At 37.7% G+C, this 26,861-nt stretch overlaps 1 protein-coding gene and 1 long non-coding RNA gene across 3 annotated transcripts in view; one reads left to right on the top strand and one right to left on the bottom strand.

The window, feature by feature from the left end:
* The window catches only part of pir (pirin), a 149,522-nt gene extending 129,886 nt beyond the window's left edge, over positions 1–19,636 (bottom strand). Inside the window, exons 1-2 of one of the 2 annotated variants that reach the window (XM_039745056.1) lie at positions 19,554–19,636; positions 10,853–10,969 (exon numbers count right to left, since the gene is read on the bottom strand). In XM_039745056.1, coding sequence (XP_039600990.1) covers positions 10,853–10,939 — 87 coding nt within the window. In that variant the 5' untranslated portion in view covers positions 10,940–10,969; positions 19,554–19,636. Of the gene's footprint in view, positions 1–10,852; positions 10,970–19,146; positions 19,229–19,553 lie in introns of those variants that run through there. The other variant, XM_039745057.1, reaches the window with a different exon arrangement.
* LOC120523610 overlaps positions 19,554–26,861 on the top strand; it is a 33,424-nt gene continuing 26,116 nt past the window's right edge. Inside the window, exon 1 of the long non-coding RNA XR_005632670.1 lies at positions 19,554–19,636. This is a non-coding gene — a long non-coding RNA (uncharacterized LOC120523610). The remainder of the gene's footprint in view (positions 19,637–26,861) is intronic.

Genomic DNA, 26,861 nt, shown 5'->3' with positions numbered 1-26,861 from the left:
AATATTATGCTAACTTAATAAAAGATGTGACAAAAGTGATTCACAGACCATGCAAATAGCTCCAGTAACCAATAGGGTGGATAGATGACTGGAAATGGGGCAGTGTCCTGGACAGGAAAAAAAGAGATGTAATCACGTTGTAAAATGGAAAGTGAAACTTTGGCGAACCTAAAGGAAGAAGGAAAGCTCAGTGGTTAGCAAGCCAGGTTTTTTGCTGTTGACTTCTGGATCTCTTAGATGCCTGCCAGCTGTCAGCTTGGTTATTTGTTCCACTTCATCAATCTCCAGGCACTGGTCACGGTGCTGAAAACCAACACCCTCTAAATCTGGCCATTCATCATTAAAGATGGTAAAGTTGCTCCCCTTCTCAATTTACAACCTGGCAGTTATGGCAATGCACAAGGCTTTAATGGTCAGTGTATGACACACAGGATTTATCACATGTGGGGAAGATATAGGCCACATCAGGATGGGATGTCCCATTGCATTATGGTGGATATTTTCCTTCCTCTCTGCCATTTTTTGGAATAACTCCTCCTGTAGGTATACGATACCATAATGGATGGCAGAACACCACTTGTCTCTGTCCAGAGCCAGGGATTCCAGGGCTGATGACTTGATGCCACATCGCTTCAAACAGTTCTTCATGTAGTCCTTATAGCTCATCTTCTGTCCTCCAGTGCAACACCATCCATCTCTCAGTTACCCATAGAGGACTTGTCTATGGATATGGTGGCATTTGGATGACATGTTCCAACCAGCACAGTTTTCTGTGAGGCAGAAGGTTCTGAATGTTGGGGTTTGGATGTGGATCTATAAATCAGAGTCCAAGATGTGCTAGAAGCAACACACAAGGAATATTTTTTAAGTTTTTATGTGTTTATAGTATGGTGTCCAACCCTCTGATTCACAGAGGAGAGTGGAAATGCATACGGTTTTGTATACTGAATTTATAGGGAAAGAAGATAGATTACAGTTCTTAAACACTTTGGAATGGAGATCTACAAAGGCTTTGGGAGTGAAGTGTAAGCATGCTGAGTATTATCATCTGTATTACATTAACAGAAAAGAATACTGATTAAGTAGATAGTAATGTGAAATGAGAGTGGGTTCAGAGTGGAAGTAGTTTGCATAAAGATTTGTGTATTCTTGGCATTGAACTACAGACCAGGGGCCTCATGTAAAACGCCGTGCGTACAACTCACACTATAACATGGTGTAAGCATAAAAGCGGGAATGTACGTACGCACAGAAAAATCCGGATGCAGGAATCTGTGCGTATGCAAACTTCCACGTTCTTCTGCTACACAAATCCCGATCAGTGTGAAAAGTAATGCACATGCACGCACCTGCTGTCTCGCCCCAACTCCTCCAATAATTATGCCTCTTTGAATATGTAAGTCAATATAAATAGCCCTTAAGCTCAGCATTCTGTGAAAAGACAATGGCAAAACCACAAGGAAAAATACAACAATTTCAGCGAATACCAAGCGAAGGCAAGGAAAAATGTACTATTTGTTGGTTTAAACAGTGGTATAAACAAGAAAAGGAAGCTGATCAAGTGACATAGCGTTTCGGGGAAACTCAAAAGTTCAAGTTCACAAAGTCGCACAGTGCCCGAAATAAAAAAAGAAGTCACATATCAAAGTCGCCGTGAAAAGGTGAGTCGTAGCCCACCGTCTGTTTCATATGAAAGCTTATTAGGGTACAGAGAAAAAAAAAGGGCACACAGTGGGGAAAAAGCACGAAATGTCAACTCTAATCTCGAAATTTCCACTTTAATCATGTAGTTTATTTTGTCATTAAAGTAGAACACCATAAACTTTACTAGTTTCTCAAATCCCATCGTAACTAAAGTAGTACGTTAAATGCTTTGTTTTGTATTTGATCTTCTATGTGCTCTATATGAGTGAATCACTACGTGCTTCTTAAACCGTCTTTCTCTACCTCCGACTGGACACAGAATCCATTACATTCATGATATTACAGCTCTTTGAATAACTAAAATACTGAGATGTATACATGATATAATTTTCATGATGATAGGAGTTAAAGCATGTTATTAAACATGGGAACATGGTGGCGCAGTGATTTTGCGCGACCTTTGATAAAATAATTTATTGCAGCAGTACTGTCTCTTTCAAACGTACAAACCTCCAATTCCTGTCCTTCCTTTTCTTTCTCCAAATACCCAGTTGCCACACAATCAGCTCTGTAACAGACGTTAAGCCATCTGTAAGCTTATAACGCCGATTCTTCAAAACTTTTAAGGAAAATTGAAATATCTTCGTAGTGCTTGTTTAATTAATCTGTCCTTCACGCCAGTCCCAGTGAAGCATACAGTGCGAGGCAGAAACAATCCGTTAATGGAGCACCAGATCCTTGCTAGCGTAGCGACACCGTGTCCTTTAATTATTAACAAAATAGATTATTTTAAAAAAGTTTTATCTATACTAATAAAAGGCAAAGCCCTCACTGACTGACTCACTCATTCACTCACTCACTCATCACTAATTCTCCAACTTCCCGTGTAGGTGGAAGGCTGAAATTTGGCAGGCTCTTTATTTAAACAGTTTTCCTTCTCACTTTTCCGCTCCTTCACTGTCTTCTCCCTTTTCGTTCAAAATACGCGCCTCCTTGCCTTTTTACAGTCAGCTCCCCTTACGTCACACCATGGTACGTTTAGCACAAGTTAATACCGGGAATGCCTGTTAAACATCTTACATTCACGAGTAGCAATTTGTGTAGTGAATACTTCAATGAATGAAACCCGTTATCTTTACAACGGTTGACAAACACGGAATGTAACTTCAAAACAACAAGTCCTCCAAATACAAACCTGATTGAAACAAATAATGATAATCAAATCCTTGATGACAGCAACACTCATAACTGTGACAAAACAATTACATTGACAATCAGCTTATGTTATTTTTAAAATGTTTCCTTTTCTTTTTCATAACTTCTTTAACACACTACTTCTCTGCTGCGAAGAGTGGGTATTTTGCTAGTCTGTATAATATAATAAACATATTTTGCCAAATTTCATCTTAAAAATGGTATCGTCATCATATGTAAATATGCGCTTTATAAAGTGGCTCAGGTTGTGCAATATTATAACTGTATCACAAGTTTGCAGTGAGGTAATTGTACTTATAAGTACAAACAGTTCTACAAAGAGCAGTTGATTGATTGCATTTAGAGCTCTTGGAATGAAACTGTTTCTGAACCATGCAGTAAAGGTATTGAAGCGTTTGCTGTGTGAGAAGCAGTTCAAGTAGGAAGCATGGCTAAGGCAGCGTGTGCTTGATGCTGTATACCGATAATTCTCTTTCTGATCAGCTGCTCCCAGTGGTGCAGTGAGAGTAATATGGAAAAAGATGATCCGCTGTAGCAACCCCTAAAGGGAGCAGCTGAAAGAAGAAGAAGAAGAAGGTGCAGTAAGAGTAACAACGCTAAAGCAGCTATGGTATTTAGAATAGTTTGACCATTCTGTGGACCCTTATATTGTTACAGGTTAATTTCAATCAGATGCATTAAACTAATAAACAATATGCAGTTAATTTCAGTGTATTTATAAAGTTGCGTCAGGGATGTGGATCTGAAAAAGAAAGATAAATCACACAGGAACAGTAGCATTGCTTTGACGCTGGGTGCCGCCAGTCTGCAAAACCGCATGGAGAACTTGTGTACGACAAGGTATGAGTTACCGTGGAAATGTGCGTGGCTTTACGCCAAGTTTAGATTTTAAACATCGCCATCTGAATGTGGAAACGTTCATACGCAACATTTCTGTGAGTATGCACCGTTTTTAAATGAGGCCCCAGAGCTTAGTGATATAAGAAGTTGAGATCTTAGTGAAGGCTAGTAGATGTCAGATGTTAAATAGGCTGCATCCAGATGATATTGTATATGGACACCATTGTCATTTCCAAGGTGTTTGTCGTTAAGATTGGTGACTGCAATAATGCACATGTTGAAAATCACAACAGCAAGAACTTGGGCTGTCAAATTAGCCAAAAAATAAAGTTTGACTACTCAAATTAGAAATAGGTATATATTCAAATATAATTGAACTCTCATGTACATTTCTAGGTGCTTTTTTGTTCTTTATTATTATGGTAAGAGAAGCATTAGCCAGCACAACAAAAACAAATACAAACAGGAGATAAAAAGAAGAATTATAGTGGTGCTTAGGTAACTATTGTTTAAATATAAGAGCAATCAAAATCCTGAGCATCTGCACCATCCTCTTTTATCAGTCTAGTACTGATGGCTCGGTATAAAAGCCCTGGACAATGAGTCATAAAAGCAGCCATAAAAGGAGTTTAAATCCATATGGGCTACATGTGCTGGCACCATGCTTCACTACATTAATGTTTTTAACTTTTTTTTTTTTTACTAGTGCATCTGCAAATCTTGAAGCACTATTCACGCTGTTGTGTGGGTCACGCTTGCAGCTTTCAGCTGGAGTCCTGCAGTGCAAACGTATTGTGACATGTCTTGCTGTCAAACAGGCACAGGCAAAGCAGTTTTAGATCAGGAGAGATGCCAGTTAGTTAATAAGACAGTGACAGGGAGAGAACATCAAGAACAGTGACCAAAGTAAAAAAGCAGACAAGAGACAGGCAGGACAAAGTCAGACTTGTTTTATTATTTTGGATTTGGCCAACAGGCAGCAGCACGACAGAGTTTGGTTCATGGCATTCAGAATTAAAAGCCAGTTGGCACCTGTGGACCTACCCAGAAAAATGTCATTATCGCAGTACCAAGTCAGCAGGTGCACAATGTGTCTACTCTTTTTTCTTTATAGGTGCAGCTATATTTTAATTAAGGTGGTCTGCATATTTCTTAATTACACCTAATTGTTTTAGGCATTATGTATCAAACCAGCAGCTATGTAAGACAGAGAATAATTATGGGACAAGGCATGTTGAGTGACAAGGCTCTTTAAAGTTCAAGTTATAAATCATTGTAATAGAAAGGAAAATCAGAAATATTTTCCATGTTCTTTAATGAGAAGATCTTAGCAATAAACATCAATCAGAGATCTCAGGTTTAAGAGTGAATGGGACAGATTCAGATGCAAAACAATACTTTGAGAGTATTGGTGAATCATTTAGAAAAACTTCTGAGTACACATATAGATCAAGGTGCAGAGCAGTGGGGACAGAAAAAAACGCTACATTGTGAAGGTGTCTAGCTGATCATTTTACAAATAAAGATATTAAGCTGACCATTGAAAATTATGAAATTGCTGGAAGTGAAGTCCAAACACCTTACAGTGGCATGTAAGGAGGTAGCCAATGCATTTAAACACCTCTGTGTGTATTCCAACAGGGCCTCACTTTTGTGGTTTTTGAGGCCCATAATTGCATGCCAAACTTTAAAGGAGTTGGGTGATGTGTTAATATTCTGAACTAGTGGTAGGCTCAGTAAGATGTTCTGACTTTGAGAACTGGTAATGTGTGTCCAGTTTAATAGGATTCTGAAGTATTCAGCCCATTTCTGGAGGGTGTTGTTCCTCTCTTTGAGCAGAGATATACCATTTGCAGATCTGGCAGGGGTGAATTTTATTGCATTGTAAAAGCTATGATGTTGTGTCAACATACTGTTGTGTTTTTCTAGCATTCGTATCCATAATTCATTTTCCATGATATAAACAGTTCCTTTGGATTTCTGCTCTGAGGAGCAAGAGATGTGCTTTAAGAGCAGGATATTGTGGGTTGGCAAGGTATGCTGCATGAGCTAGTTTTGAGTAAAGGAGATTGTGGATCTGTGGTGCATTTAGCTTGAAACAATTCTGGTGCCTTTTAAGGGTAATCCAAGGTAATCCACATTGGCCTAATAGATAGACGATTGCAAAAGGAAATGACTTATGATTTGAGTGAAGACGTCAGGAATGGTTGAGAGATTCTTTGCTAGTTGTGACAAGTTGCATTGTGTTGTGGGGTGTTTGCAGTAGTGTGGTGTTTATTCTTCATTTTCCAGATTTTTTTTATCTACATGGGCTACACTGTAACTTAAATTTTGCCACAATCACTTAATGGTCCATCCATCAGTTTTCCACACAAATAATTCAGATGGAAGGTATGCCTGCCTCACAATGATATAATCAAGAAGGTGCCAGTGTTTTGATCGCAGGTACTGCCATCATGTGTTATGTTTAGCTTAAAGATGAAGAGGGAGTTGGTTACAACCAGATGATGTTAGACTTTGAGTGTTAATGCTTGCCCAATATACCCTTTCCTAATTCATTATCTGCTCCCACCCCTGCATTAAAGTCTCCAAGAATTAGTAGCTTCTCTCTGTCTTATTTTCTCAATAGCATCTGAGATGACAGAAGAGAATTTATCCGTGGTCTGCTGACTTGAATTTAAAGTAGGGATACAGGCGCTGATGAGGGTGTTTTTGTGTTGAGTGGGATGCATCATGTCATCATTTTTCCTCTGATTCCAAATGTGGATTCAGGTATGATTTTGTGGAGCCAAGGTTTAATGGCAAAGCCTACACCATGTAGGTGAAGGGGCCCTCAAGTAAAACTTTTCAATAGATGGTGTAGAATTATCATATTTCTGCATAGTTTGTGATCTACCAAAGTATTTCTTCTGTGAAAACAGTAGAGGTGTTTATGTGTGTCAAGTACTGAGCTCACATTACAAGTTGATGTCTGGTGGTTTACTTTACTGTTTTTACTCATATGTGGACTACAGTCTGAATGACCCTGTGGTTGTAGCAAGCTGCCACTGGGGTAGAATAGAGAAGGTTATGCTACTTCTACCTTTTCTAGGTTGTTCCCTTTTCAGAGTGAGCAGCGCAGGCGTGCTCAATCACATGCATAGCTGCCAGGGAGGCATACTACACACTACTTGCATTCTTTCTCATGGAGTACATTAGCAGACTGGGCAGGATGCTTCCAGTTATCATTTTATCTGCACCCTCCGACTTTCTGTGTCTCCATGAGGCTTAACTAGGCAAGAAGGAAAAAGGCAAGGGGTAGATTTAAGTGAGAGATAATGATATCCAGGCTTGCACACGCTATCTTGGTTCTGTCTTGCAATTTCCAGGGGGTAGGAGATGGTAATAAATGGTAGGGATTACCGCATTACCTCTGGGTCCCATTACTGCTCAGAGATCTCCTACCAATTTACCCTGGGGTCACAAAACCCCACTTAGTAGGAAGAACATTGGCGGCAACCCATGGTAATGAAAACTAAAACAAAACATGTCATTAACACTAGAGTCCCTGAATCGGATGAAATTTTTTGCAGTTCCTGACCTCCTTTAAATTTTCCTGAAATGCACCAGGAAGCTCATAGCTCCTTATCACTGTGACAATTGCCCATTTCAGTTTTGCAAATGTGTCAATTAATACCACACAGCATGCCTTCCCTCAACGCCCCATTCTACCAGATTAAGGAATCAGGCAGCTACAATTTTCACAGCTTAAGTCTGTGTTGAAGCGTTTATCTGACAATGAGTGCTAAGGAATTATACAGGCACATGAAATACCGTTATTTGAAATACATACATTTCATGTGTGTTTTCTGTCTACAACAATCTATGTAAATGTAGAATGTCATAGGAAATGTGAGGCAAGAAATGTTGAACACACAGCTAAAACAGAAAATGTTACCATGTTATAGTAAGGACATACTGAAGACTGAAATCTAAGTATCAAATAAACTCTTACACAAAAGGTATAGCAAAACAAGTGTGCTTTTATTCAAGAATAAAACCAAAGAAAAATAAATTGTTCAATTGACATGCTGCTGAAGCCTAAATATCAGTCAGTACAAAATTTTAAAAAAATTTGCATGGATGTGTTTGTTTGTGCATTTCACTTTCAACCAGTTGTCATAGTGCTAAAGTTGCTCCTTCTCAGATCTATGCAGGTGGCAAAGTGGATAAGCTACTGCTTAGCAGTCAGGAGATAAAAAGTTTGAATCCTGGGTCCTCGCTGTATTTAGCACTTTGAGTAGTGAGCTGCTCTTATTATTACCATATAATAAAAACATACATTTAATTGGAGTCTGTAACAGCCTGTGTAGATTTAAGGTACTACTAAAAGTTAGCGCTGAATGGATAAAAGCAGACAGAGAAACACTTGTGAATCATTTCCTGTTGGTGTCTTGTTGAGTAAATAGACGCTGCAATGTCTATGGTGGGTGTTACTTATCCTCACACATTGATATTCACATCAACATATCATTTGAACAGTTTTTTTATTAAATTTTATGTGTCAGCAAGGTAATTGCTGAAAACCTAAAATAAAAAAAGAATGAAAAACTAAAATTAGGTAAAGGTAAAAAAAATAATAATTAAAACCAAAAAAAGAGAAATAAAAACTAAAAATCAAAAAAATTAGAAAATGGTGAAAAAATAAACACAAAGAAAATCCATCCACTTCCTAACCCGCTGAATCTGAATACAGGGTCACGGGGCCTGCTGGAGCCAATCCCAGCCAACACAGGGCACAAGGCAGGAACCAATCCTGGGCAGGGTGCCAACCCACCGCAGGACACACACAAACACACCCACACACTAGGGCCAATTCAGAATCGCCAATCCACCTAACCTGCAAGTCTTTGGATTGTGGGAGGAAACCGGAGCGCCCGGAGGAAACCCACACAGACACAGGGAGAACTTGCAAACTCCACGCAGGGAGGACCCGGGAAGCGAACCCGGGTCTCCTAACTGCGAGGCATCAGCACACAAAGAAAATGTAAAATCAAAACCTAAATAAAAACCAAAAATATAAAAATAAAGATCATTGGCTACCATGAGGAGGCATGTAGGAATTTTGGTGAAAGAGAGGCTATATGCCAATCATAGAAAACTTAAGTAATCTTAAGTAAAATCCAATGGGGATGGCCAGTGGCAGGAGCCAAAAATTGCATTATTTAGCAAACTGCACTAGACATATCATAACACAATGCAGACAATGTAGTCTGCCAACCCACAAACTATATACCCAATATCCACTTAACATATTAAAAAAAAAATTCTGTTTAATCTACTGTGTGGTATACTTATGCAGTATAACATTTAATCCAAAACATGTTCACACTTAGATACAAAACCACAATTGTGCTAAAAACAATTTTTGCAAACAGCTCCTAGCATGCTCCTTCTCTAGCACATACTACTTTATAAATTGCCTGAAGTCAGAAGTTTGCTGTTGTCTAAGCTATGTTGACCACACCCTAATCTTCCCTCCAAACAAGACAAAACATTAAAATGCCTACTATACTTCAGCAATACATTGGGGGAATCATCAACAAATAAATCAAAAAGCTTATCTTCATGGAGGTAGAAGTTATCATAAAACAGATTTGGGGATCTAGTTATTGTAACCTAAAACACATAAAAATCTAGTTTCTATTCCATATTTGGACAGAGTAGACATACTCAGGAATACCCAAGTCATGGTAAACGTTCTATAGCTTGGCCAGGAACAGCTCAACATTTATGGCATTCCCTTCCTAAACATGCTATAGGACAGTTACAAAGAGGCACAAATTGTAGTGGATAGCTACCTAGGATTCAGTAAGATCATTGGACTGCCACACTGTATTCCTGGTTAGCAAGTAGTATCTAGTAAGGATACTCCAAAAGAATGCTGCTTAATTTAGGGGCATTGTACAGATACTTTCTTTTTAAAAATTCCTTTAGTCAAAGTCAAAGCGAACTTTATTGCCATCGCAACCATATACAAGTATACAGATAGACGAAATTGCGAAGCTCACGGTCCACAGTGTAACAACATGAAGTGCAAATAATAAATTAAAAATAGAATTAAAATTTAAATTTAAAATTAAAAGACAAACAAGACAAGACATTGTGCAAAGACAAGACAAAGAAGTTGCAGCAATATTGAAATGTAATAAACAATATGAACATTGATGCAATGTATAGAATTTGCTATCTAGATACATACAGTAAATACTGTATAGTCAATAGATATGTAATATAATAAACTAGCAGATCACTTGCGCTTCGCTGCAGTCGCTGTAGTTGGAATAATTATGTATCTACATGCAACTTATAGAGCTTCTTTATATACAACATTTTTGGTTTGGCCTCCTGGAGAAAAAATATATAAATTTTCCCTATGACTAATTCGTGAACATGCTACATAAAAAATAGAAACGGGAAAAACGGCAACACCACCGGGAACAACAGTAAATGAGATAAAGTAAAAATCTACCAAACACTAAATGAGATAAAGTTAAAAAAGGGCAACAGCGCCAGGAGCAACAGTAAAAAACAACAGTAAATGAGATAAAGTAAAAGTCTACTAAACACTAAAGTACAAAAACGAAGTAGAAAGTAACAGTAAACTGCAACACCGCCGGGAACCCCAGCACACCGCGTCTACTAAACACTAAGTAGAAACACCAAAGAAAAAAAATACTATTCAGTAAGTACTGCGTCTAGTAAACAGAAAATCAGTAAAGGAGAGAGGACTAAACACTAAGGAAAAAGAACGGCAAGACCGCGTCAGCTGCGGAGCTCAGCTCGGAGCGAAATGAAGTGAATGAAATGAGGTGAATGGGAGGGGAGATGATCCCGTGACTCCCCCACCCACCTTAACTCTCCATCCCTCCACAAACACACAAACACAGTCTCTCGGATCTCAACTCTCCTTTATATGTATAGATAAATAAATAAATATCCTTATATCCTTTCTATAAATTCTTCTGGAAAAACTAAAGTACTCTGACAACTTTACTCTGTTTATGGTATAGTGGGGACCGCATTCCTTTACAAACAGCTAATTACTATGGTCATGAAATAAAATTAAACTAATTTCACTTCTTGAGAGCGATCATGAAAGAACACCCCATACCTCTCTTCGACCAATACTCCTGCGGACACGAGCACCTACACCCTCTGCCTGCTCAACACTAAGCACAGTCTGAATTACTCTTCTCATGATGGCAGGTGGTCAGGTCTCAGTTTCTACCTGGGAAATTAAAAGATAAGTAAACAATAAGTTCATAGTTTCCAATAATCATATAATGTACAATTTGTTATTTCCTTTTTTCTCAAATAATTCATATTTGGTTTTTATTTTCATATTATAATTACATATTGTACTCAGATAAGCACTCTTGTGAAGATTACACCTTAAAAAAAGGACTTGTCTTTCATTTAATGCAATTAATATTTCTAAATGATTAGACACATTAATGCATTTCATGTCTTTTCTGCATTTGCTTTATACTCTACATATTTGAGGATCTAGAGGTTATACCATTAACAGGAACCAATTTTAAAACGACACTAGTCAACTCTGATAGGGACACACATTTATTCAAAGCCAACATCTCTGGAAAGTGGTGAGAAACCACAGCATTAGGGAAAAGCATGTGAACATTGGGCATAACATGAAATACATGATACATAGTGCTTAGACTGAGAATGAAAAGCAGTCTATTTACAAACTAATTGAAAATAATTTTAAAAACTACCATTACCATTAATTAACAGGCATCTTCCAAACTAACAAGCATGTCAAATGCCTAGAACGTGAATAAGACTTGGTTACTTCATAAAGACCTACATCCTGCAATCACTTAACAAAAGATCTATCTGTCTTTTAAAATAAAATGAGTACAGTTAATTTCAGCCTTAATCATTGTACTTAATCAACAAAAAATGTGCACACCAAAATAACAGTCAAAACATGAAAATATATTGTCAATTAAAATTCTTAATGCCTTTTAAGAACCTCAGTTTTAACATGCAGTTTCCAAATCATAAAAAATTTATGGTAATACTAATGGGATGTACCATTTGTTTTTCCCCAATTATAATTCAATGACAATATTTTGTTAAAATGCAGATAAGCATGTAATAGCAGCATCTTTTTTAGCAAATTAATATTGTTTAATTAAAATAATAAAATTTGCAATTATGTAATAAAAGTAATTCATATCCCTATTAGGTCATTAAATTAATATGAAACTTGACACGTTTACACCTCATATTATCAGCTCGGCAAATTGATAGATCAACTTGTAATAAAGAAAACTCAGTATAATAGAAAGCAAATAAGGTGAAAAAAATTTAAGCAGTCATTTGCTGCAAGCAAGAAATGTATTATTATGAAGATGGTTGAATCATGAAAATTCTTCAAGTGACAAAATGAATATTGGTGTTGCAATGAGTAAGACAATTACAGTAAAAACTATCTGAGTTAACATTTTTTATTTATTCATTAAACTGTTAAACAAATATACAGCATAAAAGATATTACATGAAATTGAACTCTGCAACTTTCATGAGATTAGCTGTGTGGTCCATGTGAGCGAAAAAAAACATACATTTATAGAAGATTTTTTTCAAGAACAAACTAGATGTTCATTGCTAGCACATTCAAGTGTAATACTTTGTATCATTATACATAATTTCTACAAACTATCACACATTTGGCTTTTATATTGCACCTTAAAGTTAAAACTTTCATAAAACATGTAAGAAATTTAAAGACAGGATTATCTATTTATTTGTAAAACATCTGTGCCCATATTTATTAAGCATCTCAGAGAAGGGAAACTGTCTAAACTGGTACAAAAACCAGAGTGACACATACTTGTTGCTACACCTAGGAGTAGGAGTAAAAGCATTTTATCAAGTTACCCAATTTAGGAGAGTACTCCTAACTTCACCAGGATTTAGCAATGCTCCTGAACTGTCCTAGCTTGCTAGGAGCTGTAGAAGATGGAGTTCAGGCAGAGATAGGCACACACATTCTAGGAAAGGTGGATTGTTTTGGAAATGATGGAGAGCAAAGAGCTTTTAAAAAGATATTGATTTGACAGAGATGGAATAACATTTGTAACAAATCTTGCGCATTATGTGATCATTCCATCTACACAGAGAAGCCATGGAATGTTTGCGGAAATGAAAGCGTGCGGAACATAACATGCAAAATACAGCTTTGTAATAGCAATGATTTGGGTATGTCACATTTCTCTAATTTTACACCAAACTTTGAATGTCCATACAATGAGTGAAGTAATATGCCAGTTCAAACATTTCCCCAGTTCTCCACATAAAGTAATGTTAAAGCAAGCTACATTCCTGCAATTCGGCATGCTCACAGAGATCATTTCCGCTAGTCTGGATGAGCATGCATACCTGAATTCCATGTGATTTCACAGTATAAATACACAGGTGACAATGCGTGCAAATTGTATTGTAGAAACCATAATATCATCCTAAAGAGAACCAAGACAGGATGGGTGATAGATAACGAAATGTCAAACAGGATCGCTGAGCTCTCCACTCCATGCATTCCTAGAACATTTGCAATACAGTTTACAAGCCCAGGAAGGTTAAAGAAGCAGGCGCAGACTCCTGGGACATTGGAAAAATAAAGCCTTGAAAAAGAAGGGGGTTCATGGAGAGAGGCATGGCATGCCACCATGTATGATCAGAAACAATGGAAAAGAGGATGTAACTCATAGATGTGGCTAGTTACGGTATAATAATATTTTGTGAGGTGCTTCACCTAGGGCAAAGAACATTCTTCTGCTTAGTTCATTATCCTTCCTTATTATGTTTTTCTTCTTTTCATATTATTATTATTATTATTATTATTATCTTTGTGGTGAAGCCTTAGAAAACTACCGAGTCATAATTTTTGGCTTGGGGTACCATAATGTCAGGTCATCTCAAAGGCATTCTCAAACATGAAGTAGTTTACTCCAAGCTGGGAGTAATAATAGGAAGCTTCTTAAATACTTCTTATGTCACACTCTGAGGTAGGAAATATTCTTATCCAAGTCCAACTTTTAGTGAAATTTCTAGATATAATTCTGAGGTGCTTGATAAACATAGGCACTGACCTAGTTTTTATTAAGATTTATTTTTTAACTTAATAATGCATAACATTCTCCAACCTTTTAATACAGTTCAGGGTTACAAAGGGCTCCAGCCAATCCCATAAGCATTAGGTGTAAGGCAGAAAACAACAAAGAACAAGGCAGCATTACAAAGCAGAGCCCACTCATACACACTCCTAAACTCACAAGGGACTAATTAAAAGATGCTAATTAACTCAGCAAGTGTTTTTGGAACAAGGGAGTATAACTTATGCAAACAAGAGGAGAACGTGCAGGCAATGACATGCCAAGGAATTTAAACCATATGGCAATAGCGCTTTCTGAAATTGTGGTAACAGGTCTGTGGCACAATGCAGTTTTTAAATAAATAATCATGCCCTGGAATGTGCGGACTCCAATCCGGTGCAGGTATGTGCAAGAGTGCTTCACTCGGGTGTTGATTGGGGAGCTTAGCTGATCGTGCATACACATGCAAAGGCGAGCAGATCAGCCAGCTAACTCTCATTCACACCTGGGAGGTAGTGGTATATCACCTGCGTCCAGTCAGATCATATAAAAAGAAACTTGCACAGCTCCAGAAGGGAGGGCAGAAATAGAACAAAAAGAAAAGGAAGGCATATAGATTAAAGAAAAGAAGGATTCAGAAAAGGCCAGGAACAGGATGGGAGATGGTGAAACACAGTGGAAGCAGGTGGAGGGGAAAATAAGCCCCAAGTGAGGAGCATGTAGCCAACGCTCAAGATGGGGGCTGAGGCTCCCATGGAAACCAAATGGAGTGTGGGAGAAGGGGCAAAGCTCAACAAGACACCCTGTAAAGGCAGTCAGGCAGACGGGCAACAGGGGTCCTAGCGGGATTAAAGGGTAGTCTGCGCCTGGTGGTTGACATCTCCTTGTGCTGCAGAATTCATAAATTGTAAGCCATGGAGATGCTGGATTTTAGAAGGAAGCACCAAGGCTCATGATTTTTAGAGAAAATGTTCATTCTTGTGTTTTAACCTCATTTTAATGGAATTATTTATTGGATATTTAACCTGAGCGTCACGGTGGCGCAGTGGGTAGCGCTGCTGCCTTGCAGTTAGGAGACCCGGGTTCTCCCCGTGTCTGCGTGGGTTTCCTCCCACAGTCCAAAGACATGCAGGTTAGGTGCATTGGCAATTCTAAATTGTCCCTAGGGTGTGTTTGGTGTGTGGGTGTGAGTGACCTGAGGGGGGCTGGTGCCCTGCCCAGGGTTTGTTTCCTGCCTTGCGCCCTGTGTTGGCTGGGATTGGCTCCAGCAGATCCCCCCTGACCCTGTAGTTAGGATATAGCAGGTTGGATAATGGATGGATATTTAACCTCCACATTCACTGATTTCATGGATTATTTATTTAATTGATGGAACACTACACTGTTGGACACTTTGTTTTTGGTTTGATTTTAATAAAAGCCCTGACATTTTTTTCTGACTGTATGTGTCCTGATTTGCCTAGCTCATCTTAGTTCATGACTACCAATGGTCTCTGGTTTAAGTACCTCAAGGAAGTGACAAGGGAGCATGGAGCTGATGCAGACTGCCACAGAAACACACTATATAATGTGAAAAGAACATTTCTGCAGAAAATAATATACAGTATACTCTAGCAGGAACAGTGGTATTGTCATATATACAGAATACAATGAATTTCTTAATTGCATGGTCAACTAACATGTCATTTAAGAGAAAGTACAAACTAGCTTCTCTAATGCACTCCTCACCACTCCCTCAGTTTATAAATATATGATTTTTTTTGATATGTGTCAATAGTGTAATAATTGACCCTGAACTTCACAATAATGAAAACATGAGAAGATCAAAATCTGCATTGCACGGCATGCATTATCCAAAACATGGTGGACATACTATTGCCCATTAGCAATATGCTTTGAATGCAAGGTCCTCACATAGCACATTGATAAAACAGCACATACTACTCCACATGCCATCATTGCCACCTGATGCATGAAAGTGTGTGGTTAATGTGTACAAAGAGCTACCTTTAATATATTGTATATGTAGTATGATATTTTAACTCTGATACCAAGGATTTCCTTGATGTGTAGCATGCACCAAAAAAGTAACATCTACAGAATGCTTAGGCTTTTTTTCTGAATATGGCTGCATGTTTTTTTGCCTTAGTAAAGAATATACGTTACTGGTGAAACACGCAGACCTGTGGTCCTAAACTAAAGGGACTACAAAAGGCAAGACATAAACAACAGTAAACTCTCTGCTCATTGTTTACAAATATATGAAAGTACATGTGATTCTGAATTCTGAACATATATGAACCATGACCTGGGGGGGATTATCAATAGATTGCCTTGCAGGAACCATGCTTTAATTACAATAAACATTTCCACATAGCTGCTGCTACCGTTTTTTGAATATTCAGAAAGTATCAGGTCATAAACGTTCAACTAAGACTAAGATCAAGGTACTAGACCCATTAGTTTGTGAGTAATCACATGATAGACAGACAAACATATACAGTTGTGCTTGAAAGTTTGTGAACCCTTTAGAATTGTCTATATTTCTGCATAAATAAGACCTAAAACATCATCAGATTTTCACTCAAATCCTAAAAGTAGATAAAGAGAAACCAGTTAAACAAATGAGACAAAAATGTTATACTTGATTATTTATTTATTAAGGAAAATGATCGAATATTACATATTTGTGAGTGGCAAAAGTATGTGAACCTTTGCTTTCACTATCTGGTGTGACCCCCACTTTGCAGCAATAACTGCAACTAAACGTTTCCGGTAACTTTTGATCATTCCTGCACACCGGCTTAGAGGAATATTAGCCCATTCCTCCGTACAGAACAGCTTCAACTCTGGGATGTTGGTGGGTTTCCTCACATTAACTGCTCACTTCAGGTCCTTCCACAACATTTCAATTGGATTACGATCAGGACTTTGACTTGGTCATTCCAAAACATTATTCTTCTTTAACCATTCTTTGGTAGAACGACTTGTGCTTAGGGTCGTTGTCTAGCTGCATGACCCACCTTCTCTTGAGATTCAGTTCATGGACAGATGTCCTGACATTTTCCTTTAGAATTCTGTGATATAATTCAGAATTCATTGTTTCATCAATGAAGGCAAACCATCCTGGCCCAGATGCAGCAAAACAGGCTCAAACCCTGATACTACCACCACCATGTTAAACAGATAGGAAAACACTGCATTCCAGCATAATAACCTTATCCCTTCTCCAAACATAATGCTTTTCATTTAAACCAAAAAGTTCTATTTTGATCTCATCCATCCACAAAACATTCTTCCAATAGCCTTCTGGTTTGTCCACGTGATCTTTAGCAAACTGCAGACGAGCTGCAATGTTTTTTTTGGAGAGCAGTGACTTTCTCCTTGCAACCCTGCCATGCACACCATAGTTATTCAGTGTTCTCCTGATGGTGGACTCATGAACACAAACATTAGCCAATGTGAGAGAGGCCTTCAGTTGCTTAGAAGTTACCCTGGGGTCCTTTGTAACCTCGCCGACTATTACACGCCTTCCTCTTGGAGTGATCTTTGTTGGTCGACCACTCCTGGAGAGGGTCTTGAATTTCCTCCATTTGTACACAATCTGTCTGTCTGGATTGATGGAGTCCAAACTCTTTCAAGATGGTTTTGTAAAATTTTTCAGCCTGGTGAGCTTCAACAACTCTTTTTCTGAGGTCCTCAGAAATCTCCTTTGTTTGTGCCATGATACACTTCCACAAACATGTGTTGTGAAGAGCAGACTTTGATAGATCCCTGTTCTTTAAATAACACAGGGTGCCCACTCACACCTGATTGTCACCCCATTGATTGAAAACACCTGACTCTAATTTCACCTTCAAATTATCTGCTAATCCTAGAGGTTCACATACTTTTGCCACTCACAAATATGTAATATTCCATCATTTTCCTCAATAAATAAATGACCAAGTATAATATTTTAGTCTCATTTGTTTAACTGGTTTCTCTTTATCTACTTTTAGGACTCGAGTGAAAATCTGATGATGTTTTAGGTCCTATTTATGCAAAAATATAGAAAATTCTAAAGGGTTCACAAACTTTCAAGCACAATTGTACATATAGATATTCAAGGACCTTCAATGCTGAAGATCACACTTTTAAAGATGTGGCTCATTATAACACTTTCAAGAATCTGTGTCATAGGATCAAATCATTTAGCGATCCCAAACCATTTAATACTTGTTGCTTGGATTTTGTGATAAGTTATAATATTCATAGACATTTTCATAGACACAAGTTGAGTTGTTTTATTAGGCTTTTAAGACTGTACTAAAGGATGAGATTACATTGTCCAAAAATCACAAAAATTTGATCATACATCATTCCTGTTAACCTGCCACTCATCTTTTAAACCCACTCCTTCTAATATATGGTTACATGATGCCAGAGCTTATTCTATCAGTACTAGGTAGACACATGAACCAGCCCTTAATGAGATGATAGACAGTCAAAAAATTTAAGCCCAATTAAAATTGGTCAATTCTGAGAAATACATACATACATACATACATACATAAATATACACATAAAAATATGTCGTCAGTCTTGCATTTTCTCAGTCCCTTCTTCAATAAGCATAAACCCTGATATTTACTATCCTAAATATTGAAATCATGGAATTACAGCTTAGAATTCCAGAGCTGCAAGGTGACAGTACTGACCATTAAACTAGCATTCAGTTCTGAAATATTTAGGGGCACTGGTAGCACTGACCACCCTCTGCATCGTCCTGATTAAATTGTGCAGCACTAAATAAGCATGGCAGAGAATGAGTGTAGTGAGGTGTGAAGGGCGCGGCCCTGATAAGTCCGATTAATCTGTACAGTACTTAATGAGTATACCACGAATTTGTGCTCTAGGATCGGAACCCCATACTCGTTTTAGAATAAAACTACTGAGGACAGTCGTGAGAAATTGTGCCAAAAAAATAATTTTTCAAGGACACCTACATTTGTAAAATGGTAAGTGCTGAGGTCGCGCTATTAAAGCCTGTATAAACGACCAAAATTTCAGACATTGATTGGATTAAAAAAATCATCGTAAATATAAAAATGGTAGCAGTCGTGATTAAGGTTCAAAGTTTCCTAAATCAGTATGTTGTGGCAGGAGACACTGCATCGACTATAAACGTTTGGAGCTTCCGATTCTGCCTCCGATTTGCTTCCAGATCCTAAACTTCAACAGAATACAACTTGTCGCTTGCGATTCACAGGCACTGCACCTCACCATACACACTTGACCTTACCATGTCCGGTACGCTGTCTGATGTAATACGCTCCCGCAGGAAATCCGCATTTAAACTCCCTGCCCACGAGTTCTACTTTCACAAAGTTACACATTTTTTGTTTGTTGACAGCGCCATAAAGTTAAATTATGCATGCACAGAAATCGTTGTTGCGTTTTAAAGCAAAAGCTACGCTTTCAGTACATTACGAGGTGTGAAAGACGACGATACAGCTGTCCCACGGTGTTTTTGACTGTGGTCGGTTGCTGCCAATGTCGTTTACAATAACACTCCTCCAGTTTGTTTTTATTATAATTAGGCTTTGCAAATTATTAAGCAACCCTTCCATTCTGATCGGCATTGCTATGAACACCTATGCTACTTATACACAGGGCCGAACTCGTCAGTTCTTCATTATGCTATCTCACCTGTTCGCCGAAGCAGGATGACTAAAACGATATCTGACGGGGGCAGTTTTCTCCTTACCAGCAGCCACAAGCGATTACTCAAGGTGAGTCAGCACTTTCTTTTAAAGGCCGCGTGACAGAAACGTGAATTCGCGTGTCACTTGGTTGCTAAAACAGCGTGAATTTTCCCGAGAGAGGGCAGCGTCACAGCCCCATGTCGTGCAAAGAATTTCTGGCAGCTGAACAATCCAGTTTCAGTGATGACTTTGTTTAAACGGAAGAATGAAGGATAGCCCCCACCGCTCATTCTTATCATGATAACCTTTGGGCAACGGAATGCTAGTTGGATTTCAAGGTGGCAGCTTTGGCGTGCTACGGAAAAATAATGATTTATTGTTTAAAGATGAAGCCGTCAACAGTGCTTTTTATACCAATATTATTAGCCCTGATTGTGCAAGTAGGCTTCTGTGACTTTCTTATGAAAACCTGAGTAACTTATAAGAAACTTAATTAATTTAAAGAAGATATGAGATCAAGTTCAACTTTGTTGTCATGTGTACATAGCAGGTTAACCTTTTATTTATAAGTTGAGTTTACAGCAATGTTTTATTTCAGTTCAGTGAAACAAAAATGAGGCTCAATCTCACAAGAGCACTCTTCTGAAATTTCTTTTCCAATAATTCTTTGGATTATGCAATTCAAACCCTGTGCAATTTACAGAGTTTTTTCATATTGTTTGCAAGTTGTGTACATTGCAACTCAGCGGAGATCAGGTAACTTAATGGCTGAAGTAACCTACATGATTGCTGATTCCATATATGACCCCACAAAAGTGAATTGTTTGTACTCCAGAACACTTACAACTTTTGGATTTACATGATTTTAAGCAGCTTACACAAAGCCCAACAACACAGCAAGTCAGCACTTCATAATAATGTATTGCTACACTGTAAAAGTACAATATCAACAGAAACAAAAGAAACAGAAAATTCCTAAATGTATTAATGTTACTAATGTTTTATTGCATGTAATGTGGTACATCATCAACTAGCTAGAGTACCCGCCGTTGCCCGGGAATCAATAAGTGGTGAATTTCCCAAATGAAAGAAACAGAACATAGAACCAGAACAGTTTTCTGATTGACATTTTATTCTAAGTTCCTCCACTCTGGATTCTGTCTGCTGTGGCGTTTCAGACGCCCTTGAAATAGACTTTCTTGTGGTATGTGAAGTGGACCTTCCAATTCTACGTCTTTTTTTGGTGGCATAGGTGTTTTTTAGCGAAAAGCAGGACAATTATAATGTGTTACATGGTATTACATATGGAATAAGCACCACAATTAAATTAATTTACGTTATTTACAATAAGTAGGAAAGCGAACAAATAGCACCAGTCAGTCAGAAAGAGCAACACTGAAATTGTACTGTGAGTCGGAAAGCGAGCAAATAGCACCACAAATAGGGAAAGCCAGTGAGAAAGAGTAGCACTGTACTGGTAAAAATGGCTGGGAGGGGTGCTCTGTTTCTAAGGAGCGTCTGTGTTGAACCGCGTCAAACTGTCCAGCTCCGTGCCTACAATAGAGCTTGCCTTCCTCACCAGTTTGTCCAGGCATCCCTCTTCTTTATGCTGCCTCCCCATTGCACCACCGCGTAGAAAAGGCGCTCGCCTCAACCGTCTGATAGAACATCTGCAGCATCTTATTGCAGATGTTGAAGGACACCAGCCTTCTAAGGAAGTATAGTCGGCTCTGTCCTTTCTTACACAGAGCATCAGTATTGACAATCCAGTTCAATTTATCATCCAGCTGCACTCCCAGGTATTTATAGGTCTGCACCCATTGCACACAGTCATCTCTGATGATCATGGGGTCCATGAGGGGCCTGGTCATTCTAAAATCCACCACCAGCTCCTTGGTTTTGCTGGTGTTCAGTTGTAGGTGGTTTGAGTCGTACCATTTAACAAATTCCTTGATTAGGTTCCTATACTGCTCCTCCTGCCCACTCCTGATGCAGCCCACGATAGCAGTGTCATCAGCAAAATTTTGCACATGGTAGGACTCTGAGTTGTATTGGAAGTCCAATGTATGTAGGCTGAACAGGACCGGAGAAAGTACTGAAAGTACTGGTCACAAAGGAGCCCCATCCCCAGTTTGGTGGCGATCGGACGCCCGGTGCAGATTTGTATAGCCAACAAACAAACATACACACACACATACATCGACTCTGTTTTATATATTAGATATATGGCATACTACAGTTTTTCTCAATTGCTTACACATAACTCTCACAGTTATAAATCAATATCAAAACATTCATGGATGCTGTCATCAGTATAAAATAACAGATCTGTCAAAACTAATACAGGAAAAAAATATGGAATTATTGAAAACTTGTATATACAGCCATTAAAATTAAATGATCAGGTCTGAACTCGCACATGCATCATATGTTTAACTTTCAAAAAGTACCAATAAAATGCTTGAGTCAAACAATTAAGATACATTATTTAAATAGACAGTGTTTGTCAGAATGCAATGAATTAAACAAAAATATTTAAAAAAAGCTCACAGATGATTATATTTTACTTCAATTACAATACCATACACAACATGCTTACCATAATGCATGGTGCTCAGCTCTGCTCCTGGAAACTCATAGGTTTTTGTTCCAACTCAGTTCTTAATTAGATACCAATTACCGCTGCTGAAGCAACATTTTTGTGCTTAATTTTTAGTCAACTCGCTTGTTAACATTCCGAACCTTCAAATGCTTCTTTCAATGTCGCACAGCTGCATTCAATGTGTTTTTTTATTTTACACATCTGAATTCACTTTTTTGTCATCCTTTTTATTTATGAAACAGGCATAATAATCATGTGCAAATATATGCTCTCAAGAAAATCAGTGACACTCATCACCCCAATACATAATCTATTTTTAATGCTTCTCATCTTCTTAACCAGCTGCCAATTAAAAATGAGATTTAAATAACAAATCAGCCAGCAGTTCATCATCTGTCTTTGTACCATGTACACAAAAATGTATCTGTCATGAAGTACTGTACGTGTTTTACTATAGTCTCTCTATTATAAAAAATCATGGGAGGGAGATGAGATGTGATCTTCTCGGAAGACACTTTAAAGTCCCACGAGACCACTTACACGGAAGACTCTTTGAAGTTCCATGAGACTACTTGCATGACACACCCTACTTGCAAACAAATTCTCGGAGACACTTTAACGTCCTGCGAGACAAAGAAGTGAGATAAAAGGACAGCTGCTGTACAGGCTTTTAAATGATCGTTGCACAGCGCAACATGTAGATCATGCAGCATGTCACAAGTAGCAATAGCTGCTGTACAGGCTTTTAAATGATCAAAGGGCAGCGCGACATGCAGGTCATGCAGCATGGAACAAGCAGCAGCAGCTGCTATACAGACTTTTAAAAGATTGACATGCAGTGCAACATGCAGATCATGCATCATGGCACTAGCAGACCCAGGGAGGGGGAATAACTCATTCACTACAGCTTTATTACTGGCAAATATCAAGAAATATAAAATGAATGAAATGTAAATAACAAACTCTTTAAATTGTATATCTAGATAACCAAACCTGGAGGTTGGCGAGCGAAGCGAGCAGTGGGCAGAGCCCAAAGGAATTTAAAAAGAAATGGACAAGATAAAGTCAAGGACTGAGAGTTACTAATCTACTCTATGCAAAGAATTTGGGTGATATACTTGGAAAGAAAAAAATCAACAGTAGAAGAATGACTTGACATAGCAGAAGGAAGACCTAAAACTATATAAATTCTATTGTTGGCAGCGATTGGCTTCTAATTAAACAGCTGATGTTGGAGAAAAACACTTGCATTCACTTCAGCCCTCTAAGGCCAAAGTTGAGCACCCAAGTATGAACGAAAATATTTGTAAACTGTTCAAACAATTACTAACTTATTCACTTGCTGACAAGGTCTGTGGTCATTTACTATCGATCACCGTGCAGTGAAAAATGAGGAACGTGGTTAAAGGAAGTTGGCCTGGATTTGATGAGGATTGGTGAACCATTCCTTGACAGTTAATACCAAATGTTGTCCCAAATGATAAAATAATTGTTGCCTGGGTAGCCAAGTTGGATCAATCAAACATGCAGTATATCAAAGGGTGTCAACAGATAATTGATTTGTAAGGTCCAAGTGTTGCATGCTGATGGACAACCTGTTGGGGGTTGATTGCAGCACAAACAGCGACAATTGAACCTCATTTGGTCTATTGCACTTTGTCCTATGGTACTTTGCCATTGTAGTTTTATAGACCAATTGAGTATTTACTCATCAACATAGAAGAACTAATTTGGGGAACAATTTCTTTTAAGCTCCAGAATTCTCTAAATAAAGACAATTTTGCATAATTAGTGATTAAGAAATTGTGTATTTCTTAAAGTACCATAACAGTACTTCCTACTCCTTTGTGTAAGCCAAGCCTTTAATATTATAGTACTATGTAGAAATGCATAGCTTATCTGCACATATAAGTAGTGCACCTCTTTGACATGTTCATTGTTCCTCTCAAACGACACACATTTATAGACATCCTTGTCTTCTCATTAAGCAATCAATGGTGGATATAGGAATACAATGTTATGTTCTAATGCGTTCCATTTTCTTTTATTATGCGGCACTGGGTTTCTAGTAGTCTTAGGATTTTATTTTAAAAACATGTTTCACTAATTTAAAGTATTGTCCTAGAGTGAGTATTGTTTCACCTGCCTTCAACTGGCCTTTTCTGAACTCTACATACAAACCATACAAAATCAAACTCGACCATGCAGTCACCCTGCTGCTATGAAAGCCAAATATCCTAGAATTTACTGTTAATTTTTACACACTCGCCAGTTCTAAGTCATGAAGGTTCGTATGTTTCCCAGTACATTGATTTTCAGTCTCCATTCTGCTACATGCATACTCTTTGCATGGATGGTTGTTATTTAATTTGAAACAAGTTGTGTTCCTCTTTCTCTGCTTCTTCTGCTACATCTTGTTCAATGTGCCATTTGATGCGCCATTGCCTTCTGTATTATTCAAGCTTGTGACATTTTGTTGTTAAACAATTAGGAGCAAATAGCTGGCTGGATATGTTTTTACAGGTGAAGACTGTTATAGTTTATTGGCACTTTGAACTGTGTATTTTCAGTCACAGCACAAGTGTTCTCAACTGTTACACAGTAAGAACTGTGTAAGGCAACATGAGTGAACCTGAACTGCAAATTAAGCAAGCAGAATGTATTTTCATTTCTGTGGAGTTGTTTATTTGTTCTGTGAATTTAGTACTAACATCAGATCACTTTGGCTCATTTACTCACAGTGAGTAAGAAATTGTGAAAAAACTGTGATAGCAATCCACTTTTTATATAACTAGAGAAGTATATTCTGTGACAAAGATTTGTATTTTGTTTTAGTCGTATCCTGTATGTTACCCATTGCCTTTGTGTAGTATTTAGTATCTTATCCACATTAAAACAAACATATTTCTCTCCAGCAAATACAGTGGAAGATAAAGGCTATATTTACATAAAAATATTATACAGTCATTTTTCTTTATGATAAATTTGCTCCTATACAACAGTATATGTGTCTTGCAATTTTTCAGATGAGTCTTCCACAATTCTCTATCAATGTTCAGAGGTGCTAGGAGTAGTGGAATGTTATCATGCTGTCCGTAGGTGATCTTCAAGTTCCACAGATTGATTTCAGCTATTTAATACTTGGGAAAGTTCTTTTTTCCAAAGGTTACCAATACAGTAAGAATACTTTTTCTTGCTAACCACCATTAACTTTAAGAATACTTTTTTGAACACTGCACACAACCGTAAATAACTTACCAGATTAAATTAACAACTGTTAATCTGCACTAACTTTAACTATTCTTAAACATTAGCTTTAAACATATTTCTTAACACAAAATTCCACTATTAAACTTGCTGCCCAGTTAATGTCTGTGTTTTTGTTCGCTCCTGTTTGAGAAATACACTTCTGTATCTCATTTCAATTAACATGTCTTTACTTTATTAATAAGCTAAATTGCTAAAATATATTTATTAATTGTTCAGTATGTATGTTATAAATAATATAATATACCTTAAAAGAAACCAGGCTTACAGACCCCATTGACACAATGATCAGTAGCTGAGGTTTAGTTTTACTAATTTTAATTAATAAAAGAGAGCATACATTCTCATGAAAAAATTAAGATTTTTTAAGAAATTTACTACTCTGAAAAACCTAAGAATATTTATCCCTTCCCATCCACCCATTTTTTTTGTGAACCTACTTCTTCATTCCAGGATCACAGCAAGTTGGAGCCTGTTTTTTCAGCATTTGGCACAAGAAGTAACTAGCCCTGGACAGTGTGCTAGTTCATCACAAGAACTTAAGCATGTTCCTCAGAAACCAGTTTAGCATTTACAATGAGCTTAACCACATGTCTTTAGGAATAAATAAAAAAATCTTACAAACATCATACAGTCACTGACTAGACAGGGAATCACACCTATCTAATGATTTTTCAAATATGCCATATAACATATGGAGCCAACTTTTAGTTAATGTGAGAAAAATATGCCTTTCACTAATTAGAAATTCTACAAATGCATGCAATGTATTTCTCATAACATAATATTTTCAAACCCTGCACAGTGAATTACTGGCACTCCTAAGTGAGTCTGTGAATTTATGTTGCACTATTGCTAAGCATTTATGATAAATGTAATCAGTTAATTGCAATGTCATCCACAGCTGACTGCAGTCTTTGCACCTCTAAAGATCCAAAAGCACATTTATCATTTTGCACACCACTAAACAAATGGAACAATAGTTAATATTTCAGAAAAGCAAGTTTTATTTCTGAAACAAGTTACATACGTACCCTTTTTTATTTGCAGTATCACTAAGGAGAGGCCACCCCAACCCATCCAGTTTTTTTTTTTATCTCTCTCTCTCTCAAGGAGTTTCTCTGTGTTTATGACTGCCAAATAGTTAAGTAGTTTACTCTCCATTTAATTTTTACACTACATGTGTTTTCGCTGAACAAGTCCAGGGCTGCTTGGTCTTCCAGTTCTTTATCTCCAAAACTTGCCACAAAGTTTTATTAGATCTCTTTTGCCTTTGTCTTGTGTTTTATCTTCTAATTTTGAGCTGAATGTATATGGCTGCTGTTTTTTTTTGGTTGAGGGCAAGCCCATTGTTCTGATTTTTATTATTATAAATATGCTTGATTGCTGAACACATTGATACTATAATGGCGATTAGCATGCTTCATTTGATTATGCTTTTAA

This window comes from Polypterus senegalus, chromosome 2, assembly GCF_016835505.1.
Source record: "Polypterus senegalus isolate Bchr_013 chromosome 2, ASM1683550v1, whole genome shotgun sequence".
Lineage (NCBI taxonomy): Eukaryota > Metazoa > Chordata > Cladistia > Polypteriformes > Polypteridae > Polypterus > Polypterus senegalus.
Note: the sequence above shows the minus strand (reverse complement) of the source record. Positions and strands in the feature narration are given on the sequence as shown.